The following is a 22310-nucleotide window of genomic DNA, read 5'->3' as shown; positions in this document are numbered from 1 at the left end:
AAGAAGTCTGCTTTCTAGGCTCAGCTCTGAGTGCTCTTTGTGGCCTTGGGCCAGTCCCTTAACCTTTCTGCCTCCTTCCTATGCAAAATGAGAAGACTTAAACTAACCCACTTCACAGATGTGGCGTAATGACTAATTGGCTAAAATTTGTAGTGCCGGGGAGAGAGCTGTCTATTACCTTCAGTGTCTTTGGCTGGCTGAATAATTTAATGTCTTTTCAAAAGTGGAGTTTGTCTCCCTCTCTCAGGATAGGGTGGCTTTACCACTACAAAGCAGAACGTCACTTGACATGAAGTGGCTGGGCTGATAAAACCTGGGTTTTACTTCACTGCCTCTAATAACAGCATTGCGCTCATGCATAGCTGGAACAAGAATTAAGGCTGTAGTTAAGATTTGGCTTGAAAGCAAAACTTAGAGGTTTGTAGAGCATTTGCAGGCTCTTGATACACAAAGCACCCGGGTACGTAGTGATGGAGGTACCCTCATCAGTGCGTGTCTGAAACTCACTGGCAAAAGGTGTGTGTTATTCCCCTTCGGTGCCAGTGAAAAGAAGGAATAACTCCCTGCTCTTCCTGTAGGCTGCTCGGTTGGGTGAAAAGGCTCAAGGGTGTATGGGCAGCCTGAATTCTGACGCTTCCTGGTGTCTGTGTGCTTAACTTTGCAAATTTAAATGTAATAATATCTGTGTATGTAACACACGACACACACAACCACAGCTTCTTAATGGACTGTTAACTCTGGTGCCTAATGATGGCATTACCACAGTCACCAGCACGCAGCAGTTCAGCTTTGACAAAGAGATGCTTGAAGGAAAAAGGATGATGCTATTGCATCTGATCCAAGACCTGCCAAAGGCAAGGGAAAGCTCCTGTGGGAAAGCACACCGAACATTCCCCATTGGCACCCAAGACCCTGGGTGCTGACTGGGTGCGGGTGTGCTGGCCAGCTGTGGTGGGCTTGGGTTAGGCCCTCGAGGTGGGACTGCGGCCGTGGGAGGTGTTGCTTCAGCCTTGGCTGAGGCGGAGTGAGGGTTTTCCTCAGGAGAGTCATGCTGGGTTTTCTCCTTTCCCAGCCACACCGACTTCTTAAGAGAGGACAAAAGCCAGCGCAGAAAGGCTTTGATTTTAAGCGGGCTTTCTCTCTAAGCGTTAACGCTTGCAAAAAGAAAAAGAAATTACCTCATGTGTAGTTTGAATGTTCAATTAGGTAACAAGCACGGCAGCTCAGAACCCTTACCCTCCCGCCTTTACGGCGTCCCCGGCCTCCCACCGCGGGGGTGCTTAGGCAAACGCCGTTAGAGACGGGAGAGCGGCGGGGCCGGCGGCGGGGCGAGGGGCGGCGGGCTCCCACCGCGCACCCGCGGCCGCCCGGCGGTTAAAAATAGAAGTGCTGAATCATGACTCCGCCGGCAACTTCACCCGCCCGCCGGCGGCGACAGCGGCTGTCGCTCCCGAGGGGAGGAGGAGAAGGAGCGGGGCGGGGGGCGCGGAGTACCCCGGTGCCCGGGGCGGGGGGACGTGGCGGTGCCCTGAGGCGGCGGCGCGCGTGTCCGTCCGCGTGAGGCGCGGGGCGCACGCGGTGGCGGCGGGCGGGCGGGCGGGCGGCGGCACTTGTCCTCTAATCGATTGCCGAGCGTGCTGAGCGGCCCTGCCGGCGCGGGCACCCGCCCCCCGCGCGCCCCCCCGCTCCCGCCATCCCGCCTTCCCCCCCCCCCATCCCGCCCCCCCCGCCGCGCGCGCTTGCCGCGCCGGCCCTTGGGTGAGGCGCGCGGGGTGGCGCGCGCGCCCGCATGGGGCGGAGGGGGGTGGGGTGGGGGTGCGCGCGCTGGCGGGGCTGCGCGTGTCTGTGTGTCCGTGTGTCTGTCCGTCTGTCCGTCCGTCTGCGAGTGTGTGTGCGAGTGAGTGCGGCCGCCGCCGCCGCCGGATCGGTTTCTCGGGGTTTGACCAGCTGTCCCAGGCTAACCCTGCTCTCTGAAGATGGAGGAAGTAAAAACAGGATTACCCTTAGCTACAGCTCCACTGCCTTAGTTTCCATAGCCAACTGCCGTGCACAAACACACCTCCACTAGGCACAGAGCGCCGACACTAATAAAAACACAAACAAAAGGGTGATGGAAGTGATTCACTGCCTGCGCGGCTGAGGTAAATCTGCGCCTGGCTTCTTTTTATTTCTTTCTTTTTCTTTTTTTCCCCCCTTCCCCCCCCTCCCCCCCGCGCCTCCTCCCTCACCCCCCGGTCCTTCTTTCCCTGGCGGGGAGGACAGCTCCGTCCGGCGTGCGAGGCGGCGGCGGGGACGGCGGGGCTCTGTGTGTCCGTGTGTCTGTGTCTGCCCAGGGGTCCCCGACTAAAGTGCGGTTGTGCAGCAGCAGCAGCATCTCCCGCACGGCGGTGGGCTCTTATGACTTGTTGCTGTCAGACCCCCCTCGCCCCAGGAAAAAAAAAAAAAAAAAAAAGCCGCCCCCCTCCCCAGAATAATCCATGGCGGCGGGGGGCGGCGGGGGGCGGCGGGGCTCGCCCGGTCCGTTAGTCAGCGCCGGCCCCAACTGCCATTTCCCTCAGCGCCCGCCGCCACCTGCGGGCCCCCGGGGGGCTGCGGCCTGAGGCCGCGGGGGGGAACGGAGGAAGGGGGATGTCTGCGTGTGTGCGTGCGTGGAAGGGAAAGGGGGAAAAGAAAATAAAATGATCGAACGAGGCAGGACTTCCATGACTTTGACAGGTTGTGGTATGGGCGGGGAGAGGCAGGGCTGAGGCGCGGAGCCCGCTGTCGCCCAGGGCCGGAGCGGCGCTCCGGGGAAGTTGGCCTAGGTTTCCTGCGCGGGTGTGAGTGCTCCCGCCGGCCCCCCCCGCCCCATCCCTCTCCGCATCCCCTCGCCCCATCCCTCCCCGCATCCCCTCCTCTCCCCCCGTTTTCGTGCCGATTCGTAACGAACCGGTAGATCAAGTTTTTCTCTCTCTCTCTCCCCTCTCTCTCTCCCTCCGCTGGTTAATCGCATTGCTGTAGTACCGGCTGACCTCCCTCCCTCCTTCTCCCTCTTTTTTTTTGTTCTTCATCTTCCTTCAAAGTATGTGCCATTCCTGAGCGAGTTTCCCCGCCGGCTCATCCCTGGGGCTGCCCGGCTCCGCATGCCCCACCTGTAAGTGCCGGGGGCGGGTTTCTCCCCCCTCTCCCTCTCCCCCACCCTTCCCCTCTCTCTACCTCTTTCTTTTAAAAATTATTTTTTAAACTTTCCTCATCTTGCTGTGTCTTCAGCCCGAGCAAAACTCTCTCTCTCTCCACTCGTTGTGGAGAGGGTGGCTTAGCAGCTGGGATTTGCCATCACCAGCCTAAAAATGGTGACCAAACTTTTTTCTTCCCCCTCTCCTCTTCTTCCTCCTCCCCCCTTGAAGAAATAAAAAATAAAAATCAAACCGTGTTTTAATTTCGGTTATGGATGTTTCTGTGTTTCTTTTTGTCTTTATTTCTCTTCCTCCTCCCTTCCTCCCCTTTCTTTCCTTCCACTTCATTGGCTGGGATGATCTTTCCCTGTTGCTTCTGATGTTTCTTTCTTTTTCTCAGTGTGTGCCTGCCTACCTGGACTAGGGGGAAGATAAGGTAATTTTGAAAGGCTTGAGGAAGTGGCTTACCTGTTTTGCAAACTTTTTGGGAGATTTCTTTTTAAGAGTCATGAAAATCAGGAATTGAAGAGAGTTTGGTAGCAGCTGGGCAGGTTGAAATTTAAGTGTTGTGTGCTGAATGCCTTGGGAATTTGATCTGCTTTATACCAAAGAAGAACACAGAGAAAAGTATTTATTTATTGGGGAAGGTGGGGGGGAGGAAAGTGGGTTAAGGGAGGGGGAGGGAAGTGGTTTTGGAGACAAGAAGTGAAGCTGCCTGTTTTCCAGTAAGTAATGGAGAAATTCCAGGAGCCAGGGCTAAATATACTTGGCGATCAATACAGAAATGGCTCATTGTGAATAATTTAGCTGCCTGGTGCAGTGAGAGTTTTGAAACTAAAGGCAAAAAAGAGGACGTGGAGGGAGAGAGGAAATAAAATTCTCCTCTGGTCATGTCAGATTCTTAACTTTTCCACTTAAAAGAACATAGTTATGATTATTGATCTCTCCCCCCCCCCCCCCCAATATATATCAAATGATAGCTAGGGGGTGTCATTCTATACAGTTACTTGGGTTTCTGGAAAGTAATAGCTTGTTCTGTGTCAGCAAAGTGCTTCCAGAAACTTTAAGATTGCTTCACACCACAAAATGCATGATCTGGTAGTATTAAGTGTGACGTTCGGCCCCATGCTGTGGCAGATAAATAGGGTTAGAGTGAACAGGTGCGTGTACAGGTGTATGTGCCCATACAGTGGTGTGAGACAGAGAGTTGTAATAACTCTCTCAAGGGGGAACAGACACTGGAAAGCTTTATTTTGTTTAGATCAGGATGGAGTCTCTTGGAACGCGTGTGAAAAGAGTAATTGTTAATAGTATCCATCTCCTCAAAGTCTGTTCTGGCTGTGAGACCTGATAATTGATAAAACATTACCATCCCAGCTTGAACAATACAAGTGGAAAGGTGGGGGGCGGGGATGGAATTCTCAGATCAGGTAAAAATATGAGTGGCGGACAGAGAGGGGTATGGTCAGACCAAGGTGATCCCAGTGCCACCTGCCCAGGAGGCAGCTGAATTTCTCTACTCAGGTAATTTGCAGGAAGAGTTGAGTGATTTGCAAACGAGCACATGCAGTACACTTGTGCATTTCTCTAGGCAATGTTTGCAACAGCAGTAAAATGGGCAACGACTTAGGGCTTTAAGTAAGTTTAATCATTTAATGGTTGATACTGACAGGCGTCTTTGAGGGTGTACTTTTCTGCCTTGCAGCACTGCACTTTGACTATGGAAGCAGAGGCTGCTGATGGATATATAACATGTAAGTAGTCATTTTGCTTGATTATTCTGAATTACTTTCATTTTCCCACTATCTTTTTTATAATGCAGACACCCAAAACTTTAGCTTTCTTGTGCATGGTCTTTGCATTGAGATGGTAGTGAATTAATAGCATTTAAACACAAACTTTGTGTATGATTGAAAAACGCATGGGGAAGGGTGCATGGGTGAGTGGCTCTAGGTTTCAATATTTAGTGAGGATGAATGAACTTTATAAATGAGAGTTCATCTTTAGAAATCCAGATTTCAACCCAGAGCTTTTTATGCCCTTGTGCTATGCATTTCTCTAGTTTTATGTGTCAGGGCAAAATGTCTTAGTTTAAGTGCTTTGTTCAACTGTCAGTTAACTGAGAGATTTTGGGGGGGTTCGGGGGGGTGGAGACGTTTATATGTTAAAGTGCTATTTCAGTCTTCTGCCCAGCCCCGATTCTCAATGTCTGCAAATGGAAAAGTAATCCTAACTTTTCTTCCGATGAAGCAGCTGGGGCAAGGTTTGTCACAGGTGTGTGTGTAGAAGACTGGTGACAGTACAGTTGGGGGGACTTTTAAAACCAGTCAGTCAAATGTTTACTTGTGGCCACTGAAAGGCCAGTTTTTACAGCCTGTGGAAGACCCTGCTGGTAAAGGAAGGAAGGGTGAAGGGAACGAGTGAGTTGTACTTCTTAATCATTGCATTGCTGCGCTGAAGAAGGGGATGGAAACTTACGGGGGACTTGTTTTGTGAAAGCAGGTGACAATGAGCTTTCGCCCGAAAGGGAGCACTCCGGCATGGCCATTGACCTCACCTCCAGCACACCCAATGGGCAGCATACCTCCCCCAGTCACATGGCAAGCAGTAAGTCTCTTCTTAAACCTGTTGCTTTCTAGCAGAGGGTTTAGGTTAGTCTGGTCCTCCAGGTTCTTGTCTTGCTTACCCTGGGTCTTAACCACTGCTGTAGGTGTTGTAATAAAAGAAGAGAAGGACGGGGTAGATTTTTTTTTTTTCCTCTTTTCTTTCTTGTTCATGCTGGTGTCTCACCTAAACATGAATGGGATTACTAGTCTGACCTATCCCAAGGCGGCATTTGAGAGCTGGTCCTTACCTGTTCCAGGTAGGAAAATGCTAGGCTTGACATGTGCTGTTTTGTTTCATCAGGTTTTGAAATCCAAATGGAAGTTGTTGTTGTTGTTATTATTACTTACTATGCTTCCCAAAACAGCTTGAAGTAGCTTTATTTGAAAACAAACACATTTGATTTACAAAAAGGCTTTACTCTGGCAAAAGTATAAAGTTAAAATATCTGGGTTTGATGACAGGTTGTATTTTACTATTCCATATAGAAATTTCAGCATCCTATTCATTACCTCAGCTTTGCCGTGGCAAATCCAAAAGTGGCTGGGGTGATTGGAAGTTTATGGCACTCAGTAGTTGACCCTCTAACAAACTGAAAGGATTTTGGTTTAGTATGTCGGGAGAAATTGAGAAAATGTGGAGATTTGGGAGTCTACTGAGAGTGTCAAGTGCTGATAATATTTTTATTATTATTTTCATGCTCTGTTTTGGAGATAGATAAATGTAGTTTACACACATTTCATAAAACCAACATCCTTTCTTTTTTTGTGTGTGTGTGTACGAGTGCCAGAGCTTTAACTGTTGGTTACAAAGTTACAGCAAGATACTCACCTTAAAGCACCGCTGTACTTGCATTCAAAAATAATGTAACATGCTTTGCTTCCAATACACTTCCAGAGGGTTCCTCTCCATGTGAAACTAATTTTCTCTCTAGTGTGTGTACTACAGATACATATCTATCGTCTTAAACTGAGTATTTGTATAGTACCCCACTGAAAACTGTGAATAAAAAAAAAAAAGCTTTTAGGGTTGCTTACTTTAAAATACAGAGTGTATTGCCTTCACAGTCTTTCGGACTGAGAAAAAGATGTTACCTTCCTTTAAAATTCTTCTTTCTTCCTGCAAATGACAAGTAAAACACAGTTTTTATGAGCCTTTAAAACTGAGGGTTATTATGAAGATCTCCCAATTATATGCATGTTGCTAGAGAATATGATTGCTAATACTCTGGACTGAACTTTATATGACAACCGATCATAATTCAGCATCTTTAGACAATTCCAATCCTGCTGCACTGGGATTCTGATATATTTTATTATGTTATAAAAGTTTTACTGCTCACTTTCTTCATTTTCTTTGTTTCCTTTTTATTAATGGGAAACCTTCACTGGAAGGGAAAAAAAGCTCCCTGTTTTAAATCTTCTTTACCATCTAGACTAAAAACCAGAGTCAAATTAGGGAATAAAAAGATGTAGGATGAAGTAATGCAAAAATACTTGAGCACGAAAATATTGAATGTGTTAATTGTGTTAACACTTCCAATGATTTTTAAGCTTCGTTAGCTCTTGCAACACACATGTATCTGCAGCCTTGGTGAATATCTTTTTTGTTTAAATGTGTTTTGTAGTACCTCACAGGTGTCTCCTCTGCTTTCATCACTGCTGCTCTGTATTAAGCATGTGCTGCTGTTGAAAAATTAGGGGCTCTCCCTGTGGTTCTTAAGCCAAGCAAAACTCCAGCTTCTTAAATTTGATGTAATTTATTTACTCTTTGTAGGCCTAAGGAAGTTTTGCAGAGAGGCAGTTTGTTCTGTCTTAGACATTGAAGGTATTGATTAGAGGTTGTTGGCTTTTGTGGCAGCTGTTATGTTGGTTCACTTAAGGTTTTTGGCCAAATCTTGAAGGTGGCATGTATAGACTAAATCACCAGGCTGTGCTTTAGAGCTTTCCACCTGTTCTGCGGGGTACAGGAAATCCTTTTAAGGGTTCAATAACTCAGAGGCCTGTGACCTCTGGGGATTTTTTGGGGGGAGTTTGTTTCTGGTTTAAGGAGAGGTGGTGGTGGGAGAGTAAGGAGGAATAGCTGTTCAAAATAATTAGTATGACTTTGGTAGCTCTTGTTGGATCAATGTATTGTCCTTCGTTGTGTGTGGAGGAAGTGGCTGCATTGTATTTCAGTATGGTGTAATTTCTCGTGGAGTCACTGGAGGCTGATCTACTGTTGGCCTGCTGCTACAGCGAAGCCCAAGGCATGTTGTTCTGGCTGGGTAGGGTTTGCTGATGGAGAAGGTGGTACATAAGGCGATACGTGGATCAGACCCCAAATGTTTCACTCCTGATTTTGTTGCCAGTAATCCCCAGAAGGTAGATGGCCCTATTTAGCTGCGTGTTCAGGATGTGTACCTGCAGGGCAGAGATCTAAGTTTTGACCTTTGTTCTTGTGTTCCATTGAATCGTTTTGAACCACAACTCTTAATTTAGCCTTAATTTGTGTCTGGCTCAAAAAAAGACGAAACTATAAGAATTAAATTTCTTGGATCTGTACCGAAATGACTGAGCAGTGCTCTCCCAGCAACAGTAAAATTATGTGCTAGGTAAAGAGTTTTCTGTGTTCATTAGCCCCTGGCAATCCATGTTAGTAGGAGTTCTGGCTGGCCTACTGATGTTTTCAGGTTCTATTCCAAAAGGTTTCAGGTTAAATTTTTTGGTTGCTATTGGAGAGTTGTCTGCTGCATCCTTTAACCTATTACCATTTTCAAGTATCTAGATAGTATGTGTAGGTTATGGATGGGGCTGACACTCAATTTTCCTTGTGAATGAGATGATCCTGAAAGATGAATCACGGTAAATCCTGTCATAGCTAACTAATGATCTCACATATACCTTACAGTATAGATCTGCCTTTAGCAGAATTCTGTATGTATGTTGGCAGATGCTCTGTTCTAAAATACTTTTTTGTAGTTTTATGTAATCAATGATTTAAAATACATGTAAATAGTCAAACTGAATAGGTTGATAGATCACCTTGCTTTCCTCTACAGCAAAAGACAGATGAGTGCTATACCTGCTGAGTACAGATGATACATTTACACAGCCCCAGATCTGGAAGTCCAGATTTTTTTCTGATCTTCTGTAGGAAAACTGTTCCAAGGGCTGACATGAAGAGCTGGGTGTCGAAGGCCTGCTCAGTTAACATTGTGTTGGTACTGGAGAGTCCCCTGCATGGTCCTAGGCTCCCTTGAACTCAGTCAGGTCTAGAGGAGGGCTTGTCTTGTTGCCTTCGGTGAATGTTGAACTGGGCTCTAAGTGATCAAGAACCTCAGAATAGGAACTGGCATGCTAATTAAAGGCTGATGGTGAATCCTTATAAAAGAGGCTTTAAAAAGAAATAATTCCCACTCACCTACTTGTAATACCATGCTGAGTTCTTACTATAGTTATTTGAGATATATATTACTTTTTGTCCCCTACAGGGGACACAGAAGAATGTCCCCTTTAAAAACTGCAAGGGGCACAGTTGTTTGGTTAGTTGACTTGATTAACAGTTTGTATAGGATGAAGGATACTTCTCTGAGGCAACTTGCCCGCTATCATATGGAAACTAGTAACAGCAGCTATAGCATCCGACAGTCAGTGACAGAGGAAATTTCCTCTTAAATTAGAGACTTTACAGTGGGTGTCCTAGATAACTTTGCTATCTTTGCTTTCATAGGCAGAAGGAGCCATTTTATGAAACAGTCAGAACAATCATAAATATCAAACCCAACATCTGATGTTTGAAACTGATTAAAATTGTGGTATGCTTGCAAGGTGTGTTTATAGTAGCTTAAAGTGTTACTAAGTTATGAGAAATAATTTATTAAGAAAATAAGCATTGTCAGGTGACTCTGCTGAAAATAGCAAGGGGATTGTGTTTTCTCCTTGGTGGGGAATGATCGTGCTGTCTGACAAGGTAGCTGTTGGGACAGCAGTATTAAGTGTGAGTGATTTCAGTACCAGTGTTTATAATAAGACATTGCCTGAGTTCTCTTTAATATAGTCAATACTGCATTCCCAGTGATCAGGGTAAACTGGGGTGGACTACTAGTTGCGCTCTCTTTTTTTTGTAACTTCAAAGCCCCAAATCTTTCTTGATTACTTACCTTTTTCAACTCTAAATCATCATAAAAGCCTAGTTTCATCATGGTTGTGTTGCCCCAAGCAGGAAGTTTCACGTACCACAGCTGTATCAGCACCACATCTGTATAGATGAAGAAACGCAACCATGGAGTCTGCCTTTTGGAATGAAAATTCATAAAATTAGAGGTTGCTTCATGCCTCAGCTACATAGCAAACAAGCTTTGCCATCACCAGGGTCTACAGCCCAGGCACATGAGGCTGGACCTTGCACTGGGGTTCTTTTTGGCTCAGTATGTGGTTTTTCAGTAGGATGAGGTGACGGAGGCTGAGCCTCTGCAGGAGGATTTTCTTTAGGGAAGGTGGTTGAAGCTGAACTGGGCTGGGCTGCGGGGGGGGAACTGAATTAGTGCTTTGAGGCAGTCACTCCCCTGACACGTGCACTGGGGCATGAAGAATTCTGGCAGCCAAACTGCTGTTGCTCTGAAGTGCGGATTCAGGTCTCCAGTTCTTCCAAACATCTTGGAAAGTGTGAAACACTGCATCTGGTGCTACAGACTTGGCCTGGATAACCTCAAGATGCTGAGGAATCTCTTTCTTCAGCTGCCTTTAGTAGGGTAGGCAACATCTATTGGTCTGGGTATCTTTGATCCTACCTTGGTGCAGGGAGGTGGACTTTTGACAGTCACTTGAGAGGTCCTCCAGTCCTTTGTGTCTGACTTTCCAACCTTAACAGTTTGATGTTTAGAGAGCTCAGCTGTGGAATTTCATTATGATACCTGATATAGACATACCTGTGGTTTTACAAGTTGAAGGCTAGTAAAGATGCACTATGCCAAAATGAGCTTAGACATAAGAGATGAGCTCAGTAAAGTGTGGCGGGGAACTGGTAGAAGTGAGCTACTTTGACACTTGCAGAAGCAATGATGTTGCTTCAGTCTTTTAACCTCAGACGCCCTGATAATTGCCAGGGAAAAAAAACCCAGGAAAGTTTTAGCCAATGGGCTTAGCTTTCTTGAGGTTTAAGGAGGAAAAATAAAATAATAAGAGGTGATGACTGGGCTTTAAGCAGAAATCTAGGTTTTTGTCCACACACATGAAACCGAAGCTCCGTAGAGTAGTTGCACCACTCTTTTTTTTCTTTAAGAATAAAGAAAAAAAGTTACCTGGAAAAACCCTGCTGGGATGCACCTTAGATTGTTGTACCTTCATACCCATCAGCTTAGAGTTTTCACCCTGGTATCATTAAAATAATGAAATAGTTCCTCTGAATCAAACTCTGTTCGTACATGAAAACCAAGTAGCCGCTGAAACTACTAGGTTTTTAAGTAACTACTGTCTGTAGCTCACACTCCAACGGCAGAGGGTTCCCCTCTGTGTTTTTAATCTCTTCTGTCACGGTCTCTCTGGCATTCCCTATGGAATCAGGTACTCGGCTGCAAAAACATTCCTCTTTCTCAGTGAGTGTTATAACAAGGGTGGAGCGAAATTACCAGTTAAGCTCATTAAATAGGTTTTTATTCATTCCAATGGAAGTCTCCTGAGAGGTCATCTGCTGGGTCTTTGTTGCAGTACACACCTTTCTTAGGGAGCTTCTGTTATTCTCTTGGACTGTCAGGTTTGGTTAACTTTTGTTGGTGCACACCCTGCTGTTACAACACTTGGTGCTCTCGCTAGCTTTGTAGTCAGAAAGTCTTCAATGTTGAATTTGGAATTTCAGTTCCTTTTCAGACATGCCAGTGAAAAGAGCAATCTTCATCTTCCTTGAAATGTGGCACTTCGATAACAGCTGGACAATGAGATACCCATTAGAGAGTGCTCTGTCTTTCCCATCCCTGGCTCTGAGGGAAGGTGCTGCTCCTGCTGAAATTGATGAGTATTTGCTTTTGGGAAATTGGATCAAGGGCTCATTCCCTATTCCTGTGGGCCACTGGCTCTGTCTAGTCCTCTGGCTGAATGACACTTTGCAGGACTAGGTTTTACAGGTGAAAATAAAGCTACCTGTGTCATCGTTGTGTACTACTGTGGGGGAGCAGTGCTTGTTCTCCTTCCAGTGCCAAGAGGGCACCTTGGAGGAGCGATGCTGTTCTAGCCAGGAGGGAAAGGCATAGCCCTCTTCTGCTTTCTCCTCAGTCATACCAGTGAATGAAACTCCTTGGGATCCCCCACCTTGAAGCAGCTCTGTAGAAAATTTAAGAGAAGGCTGTGCTACTGCTCTCTGTATTAACAAGACATGTTGCCAGCCTGGGCGCGGAGCCTGTGCCGTGGCATGTTGTCCCTTGCCTTGAGCGGTGAACACTTGTTTGGAGTCCAGGAGGCTGACTGCTGCATCCCAGCGCAAGGAAGTAGAGCTGCGATTATCACTGAGAAGCAATGAGGCTTGACAGGTATGGCCCTGGGCTCGGTGACCAGAGGCCCAGTTTTTCTCCCAACTCTTGTCATTAGGGGCGAGTCCCTTCATGTTTCTGTGCTGCTTTTTTCCCCTCTTGCCTTTTTTCTGAATCAGAGAGACTGTAGATCATTCAAGATAGAGGTTTAGATGGCACATGTTAGGCCTTGTCAGAAGTAGGAATTCTATTATGATAGCTGCTTTGCTTCCGGGTTGGTTTGCATTTAATTTTTGCAGACCCATAATGAGATGTGTTTAGAAGTACCTTAATACTAGTGTAGCTTATTTCCTGTCCTGCGCACGAGTAATTGCAGTAGTCCTAAAGCGCCCTGTTCCTGTGTGATTACGTTAGAGCAACCACAGCATTTTAACTCTTCCCATACAGCTGAACATTACCAGGTCTGTGTGTGGACAAACCCCTGTTTAGACTGTCCAGCAAAATGTGCCCTTGATCCAGAGCCAGCATCTGCCATATTGCCGGCATCTGCTGGGACCATCACGTCAGCCTGTGGCTTTGTAGAGCTGTAATCCCTCACAGGTGGAGTGAAGCTGGCAGAAGCTCCTGCTGTGAGCATAGCCCTGGCTGGCAGGGTCACCTGCAGGTGGTGTTGTGGGTGGGACATTGGAGTGTACCATAAAACAGCAGACACTGTTCCTGGAAAAGCATGGGATTGACTCATACCCCTCATTTCTGTGCTTATACGTCATTTAAACTTCTGTGAGTTAGAACTCCTATTTGGTGGCTTGTTTTGTTTGTGTGTTTTTTTAACTGACTTCTGCTTTCTCAACACCTCTTATTTTTGACCATGCTTTCCAGTTTTGTGTTTATTTCTTAAACGCTATGTGGCCAAGGCAAGTGCCGCAGAGTTGGCGGTCTCTGCATGTGTTGTACCCCCTCTTTTATCTCGTGGCTGCTCTGTGTTTGGCCTTCCCAGAGAGGTCACAGAGCTCTCAGTCTCCCACCTGGTGAAGCTGAGATAGCCTGTCAGATGCCTTTGCCCCATCAGGAACAGGGGAACACCTGTAGGTGGTTAGAGGTCAGTCCTGGGGTCAAACTGCACTCCCAGCCCTGGTGTGGAGGGCATGAATATCTGCATCTACCAGCCAGTGGTGAATAAAAAAAGACAGCAGAGTAAGTACATTGTCTCCCTGAACAGGTTGGGGTCCCTTTTCTTATCAGGCTGTGGGTTTTACGCAAGAAATCTGATTCATTCCAGACCTGCCTCCACTCTCCCCGCCATGGCTACCTGGAGAAGCTGCACACTTTGTTGTTGTTGTGTGGGTTTTGGGTTTTTGGTGTGGTTTTTTTTTTTGGAGGGGGAGAGTATTTTTTTTTCCTCATCTCTTTCTGCTGAGGTGTTGCTGAGGCTTATGAGGCTGTTCTGGTTGCAAGTATAGTCACTGCAGTAGGAGAGAGAAAAAGGGAAGATTAGTGGGATTATTCAAGTCCTTTCCCTATCACTGGGCTGGAGAAGGCCTTTTGAAGATTTAGCTCTACTGTCCACCTTGAAGCTTCATGTGGTAGGGATAGAAGACCCAGCTACATCTTGGTGCTGCTGGTGTCAGGTCGTTTGTCCTGGGGGTCTGAAGCAGCTTCCAAAGAAGGTAGGACATACTGAAGCACAGAGAATCCATTCAACTTGTCCACCTGTTCTGTTTATAACCTTTTTTTTCCTCACACCTCTTATGTGAGGAGGTAAGACAGTCCATGTGTCTTCTCCAGCTAATGGGAGATCCTGGGCAGGATTTACAATAGAGGTGCTCCATTTGCAGTTAAACCACATACGTGACAACGCTTAAATTTCCAATGAGGGATATTTTCTTGTTTATGCCCTTTGTTCCTCCACTTGAACAAAACAAGCGTCATCCTAAAGATATCTATGCTGTGACCTTCAACAGCAGACTGGAGTCTTCTCAGATCCTTATTAGCCATGTTTCCCTTGCATTCCTCTCAGCCTCCAAAACCCCCTGATTCCATCAGAAGAAAGTGATGCCCTGGTTTTTCTCGAGGGTTGTGTGTTCCCTCAGTCCGTGAAAGTTATGTTGGTGAGTGCCCAAGTCTGTGTTAATTTTTCTTAAAATTACTCTTTGATTTGGGAATGTGCATGTGTGCAGTCATATGTGAATTCACACCTACTCTTTCCTAGTCCCTAGCTCAGCCTTCGGACATTCTATGATTCCCTCTGCAAGCAAATGCGCTCTCTTAGATAATGGTCTAACCATAAAACACAAACTGAGAGAATTTTTGGTAACTATATTTGTTTATCCTCTAAACTCTGGCAGCATGAATTAAACACCCACTTTTGTCCAAAGAGCAGCAAACAGGATGGTGTGAATTCACTTTTGAAAATGAAAGAAGTTGTCTCTTTCTGTATGAAAACAGCAAGTCATTTTACACAGAAGATATATGAGGTCTATTCATTTGGGGAAGAGTAGCTATTCTCTTTAAGTCATGGATGGTTTAAAAGTTTCCAGGAAAGAGTCGCACTAGATTGAAGACCTTGTTCTGGTTAGCAGCCAGGTCTGTGATAAGGGGAGAAGGCTCAGGCAAAAGAAGAAAATGGGGTTTGGTTTTGGAAGTTTTCAATCTTGTTTCTTGAGAAACTGATATCCTGTAGTGTGTGATTTGCCTCGTCCAGATAATGGCACCTGAAAGGGAACAATTAAAAGCAGTATGCAAAACCAAAAATTAAAAAGTTTTTCTGTTCCTAGGTATGGCCTCTCTATTGCATGTATAGTATTGTGGTGAGGGGCCTCTCTCCCTGCATCTCTGGAGTTTGGTCTGGCACAAGTGCGGAGTTTGCCCAACAACAGAAATATTTTAGAATACACCATCGTGCCTTCAATCGCTCAGTGCCTTAATCGTCATCACCTTTCAGATGTAGGCATGTCCTAGACTTAATAATAGTTTTACAGTTTAATCTCCCAAAATTGGGTCAACTTTACCAGTTGTTTTGACCTTGTTACCAGCACAGGTGGTTCCTGGGTGTGTTTAATACATCTCCATGCAGCTGTGTGGAACAATCTGAGGTATTGATATTACTTGAAACCCCCTGTTTGAAATTTTTCCTCTAGCTTAAATACACAGGCCTCTCTCTCCATCACTGTTAGGTATTATTCTTTGGATAATCTATTCTTCTAGAGAGTTATGTAATAATATCTCCTTGTTATATCATGCTTTTTCAACAATAACTCTTTAAGAGCTTGACAAAGGATACCAGTTGAAGGGATACAAATGGGTGAATAAAATTATAGGCTGAAGAGGTGGAGAAAAATTAGAGAAATTAGTATTAGTATGAATTCAGCTCCTGTAGGTGGGAGGCAGTCAGCTTCACCATTTGTGTATGTGACTTCAAAATGTCAGAGTATAGGTAGCTCTCAGGAGTTCAGAAGAACGATGTGCTAGCTATGTATTTAAGGGTCAAGTAGTATATGACGTTAGCAGACTATGAGAGCTTTCTGAGTTCTTGCGATCTCTTAAATTTTTCTTCTGTCAGTTACACAATTTCTTTATTTCTCCAGAATCCCACGCGCTCGTATGTGAATCCTAAACCAGAGTGTTCTCGAGTATAAATGTTATCACCAGTCAGCTGCCCCCAAATTAGTTAATACCAAGCGGAGAAGGTTGGCAGCTAGATTAAAAAAAAAAAAAAGAAAGAAATGTCCAGCCCTGGCTTACGACAAGCCTGTACATGCGCAATGTGTGTAAATACAAATTGAAGGCACTTATAAAGAGTTTCGGGCACATATGATAGAGATGTACAGGCTTGAAAAATATTACAATCATGCAAGCCTCATGAAATTAGGAAGCCAAAAAGAGCAGAGGTATGTGAATTGTGCCTTTGCTGAAGAAAAAGCTATTAAGTGCCACCCTTTTGAAATGTCAAATGCATGGGAAACTGTTGTTGGGAGCCAGTCTCTGCTAAGTCTGCTGCTCGCAGAACCTACTTTTTGTTAGATGTTTGTGCAAAATCACCTTGCTGGTCAGACTATGAGACCAGACGTGACTCAGGCTATCAGCATGTAACATGGTTTCAGGCTGCTGTCTTACTGCTCTTGTGCTAAAATGCTGTAAAGAGGTATTTGCTTTTTTCTCACACTTCTGAAGTGCTATGTTTATTTAATGTCATTAGTGCTATTGTTACTTAAATTTAGCTTGTGACTGGTAACCATTAAATATTTATAGAAAAATCGATAGTAGTGAGATTTTTGCAATAGTAAATATATATCACATATGTATTCAAAGCCAAAGCAAACTGCAGTGCATTCCAGGAAATAATCTATAATGATGCTCTGTAAAGTACTTGCTCATCTTCATGTCAAGAGGCTTTATTTGTGTCCCAGCTGCAGCTGTTCTGGCAGTGGAACCCTGGTTGCCTTTTTAACAGCCTAGAACAACAGAATACAGGAAAAAGAGTAAAAATAGTGTTTTCATTGGAGAAAAATGAATGATAATTGCAATATAATTATCCAAGGCTCCTAAGTGACTGCATATGGGGCGATCCTTAAGTTTTATGTTGCATCTCATAAGACAGCACCCCAGCAACAGACTACTGTGCTAGAAGAAAATTGTGCTGAGGTGTCAGTTCTGCTTTGCTTATTATGATTGCTATCATCCCTTCTGTTTTCCGAAACGCATGAATGTTGTTTGGTGCCCCAGCTTGTCATGTTTTCCTTGTCTTTGCTGTGGCACCCAAACACCCTTATGAAAGTGGTGGGGTGTGTGAGTCCCTTTGTGGAATTTCTGATGTGTCTCTTGTTGCAAGGTCAGTACTCGGGTCTGGATGGAGGCAAAACCAGCCCTGTGTTTGGGAAGGGGAAGGTGGTTTTGAAAGAAGGTAGCAATGTGGCAACTGAAGATGATGGGTTAAAACCATTTAAAACCAATGCGTAGTTAAAAAACCTGGACTGTGACCTTAAACTGGCCTCAGAAGCTAGAGTTCATTGGAGGGGTATGGACAAAGGTATGAGATATACAGGATGCCTGACATGGACAAGACGACTTCTTCAACTTGGGTCTCTGCATCGTTTTGTGTGACTGTAAATGGAGTAGGTCTTGGTAGACCATCAAGGAGATGACCTGAGTTAATTGTTCTGGCCAGATGTTTCAGAAGGGGGAAAGCTTCCTTACAAGCTGGAGATGAAATTTCCATTTATAATTATGACTGTAGTTTATAATAATAATAATTCTAATTGTATATATAAACAGTTTAATCTACTCTAATGTAATATGGTAACATTTGCTGAGCTTTGGCTGCTTTCAGATAGTGAAAATGTGCTGCTGGTTGTTGGCTAAGATTCAGAAACATTTGTCAAAATTTTGTACGCTATGAGAACAACAAAATTTTGTGTGGATTAAGCAATTATTAATTCTATCCCATTATCCATCAGATAAAACTACAACTAACTCATTAACCAAAATTAATCGTAAATAAAGCTGATCTGTTGTTGAGGAGGCTAATTAGAACAGTAATTGTGTAATGATGATGCATTCAATTTCAAAATGCAGATTTAAAAGCTACTTCTTTTGGCAGTGATAGAGAAAGGTGTTCTGAAATGAAGCGGGATGCTTATTGCTGTCATTCTCTTAATTAATACCACCAGGATTGCCTGTGTTTTCAGTCTTATTAGTGTCCCCCACTCAGAAATGTCCTAATTCTCCTCACACTGAAGCCAGTGGTTAAACTGGTTTATTTACTTCAATGGGAGGAAGGCGCTATGTGGAAGCGCTGGTGTAAGGCATTGCACGCTCCTGGGTTTACTACTGCAGCAGCGCATCTGCATGTCTGAGCTCTGGGAATACTGGCTGAGCTTTGGGATTTGCTACTGACTTGCCATGGAGATAGATCTGGAGTTTCAGGCCAACAAAACTGAATTGTGACTCAGTGTTTTAAAAATGATTGAGTGAGTAATTTTCCATGCAGTTTCATTACAGTATCTTTTTCCCCAAGGATTATTTACTGTAGGTTAACTTCCAGCAGTTTTTCACTGCTGTAGGTAATCTGCAGTTTTCATAAGAAATGTTTAAATAGGATGGTTGTTTCTATCCCAAATTGCCTGGTTTTAACGGTAAAATTAGCATCGCTAGTAAAATCGGCAGTTGTACCTACTATCCTGTATGCACAATTTCTTGATTTTTTTTGGTTTTTTTTTAATCTGTTGTCAAAAGATATTAAATGCTATTATGAGGAGTTGTGGTTTGTTGTTTCTTTGTTGTTTGTTTTTTTTAGCATAGCATGTTTTATTTAAACAAACTACAGTTTGACTCCTTAATAAAGAAATGGGCATTGGAAACAGAATATATGATTCACCTTTTCTTATAATTTGTAACCACTCTACTCAATTTTTTTTTTCTTTCTGACTTGATTTGGAGGGAATTGCAAAGTTGAACCATTGAGCTGATCTTGAATATTCCTGCTAATCAGACTTGAAGGGAATATTGAGCATTACCTATTTTATTTTTAACTTCTCCTCTGTAAGTTGTTTTTTCTTGTGCTTCCTGGTTTATGGGGAGAAAAACCCTATGAGCATGTTTTAGTTACATCACTAATATTAGAACTGAGTAATCGAGTGGCTTTGGCAGCAGTCTCGTTTATAAATTGTTGGTGGGCAGATGGCTCACCAAGTTGGCATGCCAACTCCAAACTTTCACAATCATGAGTCAAGTTTTAAATCGCAAGATTGCCTTACATGCCATGAGATTTTTTGTGTGTGTCTGTGTATTTGTTTAATAAATGTAATTCTTAATGTACCTTCTCATTTCTAAGCTGTGTTTTGCACTGGAGCATGGCTTTTCAGCCATCTCTGGGTTTAGGAATGCCTTTTTTCTAATTTAATGAAAGTGGAGACTCTTGTAGTCACTTATCTGAAAATCTTGCTGCTAAGAAAAAACAGTAAATACTGGGCTAAGAGACATAAAAGTGACACTAGGCAATCCTGGCTAATGTCAAATGGTTGAGATCATTCACAATTATACTTTTAGCAACTGCTGGTTTGTGGGCACAATAATTTGCTGATATCTGCAATCCTAAATATGCAAATCTGTGCCAGTTTGTTTGTTTCCTGAGTGCAAGGCTTAAGTCATTAGGTGACATAAGAGTACAAATGTTACATTTTGAAATGCAAGAGTGAGTATTTTCTGTAAGCAAAATGTAGCAATAAGAAAAGAGAGCTGAGCTGGAGAGCTCAGCTGTTCTCAGGGTGAACACAGTGATGTTCCAAAAGGGTCAGATATTGATCCACTTGAGAATTTGAACAAATACTACTGGAAGGATTTTTTTATCTTTTTTTGTCTTTTTAAGCTATTCCTTCAACTAAAATTAACATGGTATATGCGGGTTATAATGCACTGTGGGACCTGTTATAGAATGATAATTAGACCTTATTTCTAAATGATTCCACACAAAGTATGCTGTTATAAACGCTAAACAACTGCTTTTCATCCATAATCGTGTAATTGGTGTGTGCAGCTAATTAGCGTGTGTTCAGTTTAGGCCCAGATTTTTTGGAAATGTCTCCTGTTCTGGTCCTGATTTAGCAAAGCTCTTAAACAGATGATTAACTTCCATTGGCTTTAATAGGACTTAAGCACATTCTTAATCAGGGCCATTGTGTCAAATCATGTCTCTTGGTGACAATCAGAACAACCTGCCAGAGCCATAGTAAAAATACTGTAGGTTCTCCTTAAATTTAGATTAATCACTTCTTTAACTTGTGAAGCATTTTGTTTCAGAATCTGAAACTGTAGATCTTTTTTCTTTTTTTTTTTTTAAAGCAAAAGGTTATTGTCACAATCTAATTGTATATACAAAGTGTAAAGATTTTAAATAGCTTGGCAGGAGGCTGTTTACATCAAATCTACTCAACACACCTTTGAGATGGAGAAGAAGAAAATATGCATCTGAGTGCCTCGCTGGAATATAAATGTCAGCACTGATAGATATCTATGATAGAAAATTTGTGTGGGAGTAATAATTTAGTAATAAAATAGGTCAAATTAATTCCTGTGCTGAAGGGGATACCTTACAATAACCATTTTGTAATTTTATGTTTGACAGTTTGCTCTGCATTATGTGGATAGGTGGAGCTGAGATAATGTAATCCATTTCCAATTGTAAACAAGATTGCTTTAAGAGCTGCTGTAGTAAGATGCATGTTGGCTGACTTTAAGCTGAAAGGTAATTGCCTCTGAATATTAATGTGCATGTGGGGATTTTGTTTTTAATTCTGGGATTTCATCTTTGCCCTATAGCAGCTCTGAAGAGGCCCTTGTTTTCCCAAACCCCACTTTGCTACTAATTGAAGCTGATGGCAAGTGTTGTGCTTTGGACCCTTTGCTTTTATTTTATGTGGCCTGTGTGCCTTGGAGAATGATGCTTTCTTTGGCTGTGTTCTTTTTTTGTTAACTACCTTTTGAGTAGATGAGGTGTTTTGGAGATGCTCTTGCTGTCCTACAGCAGCTATGTATATCTAGTTCCTGGGCTAAGGGAGGAGTGCCAGGCTGTTAGAAAGGGCAGAAGTTGCTGCACAAATTGAATTGTAGCCTCTTAGAGAAATGAGAGTTCAGGTGCAGATCCTGTGCTGTGTAGCTGGAGAGCTTCCCCAGAAGTAATTTGGGACCTGATCCAAAGCCTATTGCACTCTGTGGGAGATTCTCCATCTTGTTCCACACACTTTTGGAGCAGACCCCTATCATGGGGGCAAGCTGTAGGTAGTGAGAAGCTTTATCTGGAGGAATATCAGCTGGCTGCATTTGTGTATGAAATTGTTTTAGGCATGGAAGAGAACAGCAGATTACAATCAAGTTGCACCTTGTCTTGCCACTTAAATTCTAGCACTTGGCTTCTGTGAGCTGTTCTGTTACCTGCTGCTTACAGCAAGGCTCAGCACTGGGTATGGTGGGATTGGTGTTGAGCAGGGTGTAACTGCAACACTGCTCCAGAGCAAACTGCAGTTGAATAGCACTGCAGGAGCTTGAAAATATGTTGTGTGCCAGGTTTTAACCTGCACGTGCTTTAATGGCACTGGATATGTGGGCTGTCATTAGTTGGGACTGTTTAAAGATGTTATGACTGGCAAGTGCTTCACATGCCCTTCTAGCAGAGATGACTATTCAAAGCAGAGTTCAATGTGCCTTGTCCTCTGTGGCAATGCCAGCAGTTCTTCTAAAAAAGAGAAACCAAACAGCAAAATGGGGTATTTTTAGCTCTGATCGATTCACTGATCCAGTTTACTGCATGGTCTCACGCAGTGAGAGAGGTGCCTGAGCAGGGGTGGGAGCTCCTGGTGCTGATGCTTCTGCAGAGGCAAAGGTACGCTGAACTGTGATAATGCCTGGAGCTAACAGATCTCTAAATTGTGTTGGTCAAGGAGGCAGTGAATTGGCTTTTCTGCTGCCTCTTCCCCTGTGCAAAGGGTGGTCACCTCTTGCAGAGAGGGGGGGCCAGCAGCTGAGAGGCACTGGCTTCACAATAAGCCCTTTTGCAGGTAGCCTTTAGCTCATGGCTCACAGTCGGACTATAACCTTGTATAAAGTCTCTAGTTAAACAGGGGGCTGAAGATAAGTGGTGTTATGGGTGGGAACCACTAAACAGAGCCAGACTTGAATCTTCCACATTCCTGCACCTTGCACAGACTTTGGGGTATTGAGGTCTTTTGATTTATAATATATATTTTTTTTAATTTCCATAATGCCCCCATCTCCAGTGACTTGAACTGACACTTCTTGAAGTCAAGGAGGAGTCCTTGTGGTAATTCAGTCATTTTTGCAAAGTGATGCTACTTGTAGCAAAGCTGTTCTATGGGTGCCTTCGCTAAAAAATTACTTAGCTACAGAAGCATTTGACTGTAGGCTGGTAAACAGAAAAAGTGAGGGTGTGTGGGTTTGTGAATGTATGTTGCCCATTAAGGAGTCTCGCTCTGTGCTGGGGCTGCTTCATTACTATGATAAAAATAACATAAAAGGATTTTAATAACTAATTAACTTCTTCATTAACAGATCAAGCATTGTCTTAAGGGCAGCAGTTTAAAAGAGCCCGTTTAATGAAA

At 43.9% G+C, this 22310-nt stretch overlaps 1 protein-coding gene across 1 annotated transcript in view; it reads left to right on the top strand.

The window, feature by feature from the left end:
- Window positions 1-1868: 1868 nt before the first annotated feature.
- IKZF2 (IKAROS family zinc finger 2) overlaps window positions 1869-22310 on the top strand; it is a 122928-nt gene continuing 102486 nt past the window's right edge. The window contains exons 1-3 of the mRNA XM_064452105.1: window positions 1869-2141; window positions 4861-4909; window positions 5658-5762. Of these exons, the coding sequence (XP_064308175.1) occupies window positions 4876-4909; window positions 5658-5762 (139 nt within the window). The 5' untranslated portion in view covers window positions 1869-2141; window positions 4861-4875. The remainder of the gene's footprint in view (window positions 2142-4860; window positions 4910-5657; window positions 5763-22310) is intronic.

Source organism: Phalacrocorax carbo, chromosome 5 (assembly GCF_963921805.1).
Source record: "Phalacrocorax carbo chromosome 5, bPhaCar2.1, whole genome shotgun sequence".
NCBI classification, from domain to species: Eukaryota; Metazoa; Chordata; class Aves; order Suliformes; family Phalacrocoracidae; genus Phalacrocorax; species Phalacrocorax carbo.
This window is presented reverse-complemented; position numbering and strand designations above follow the sequence as displayed.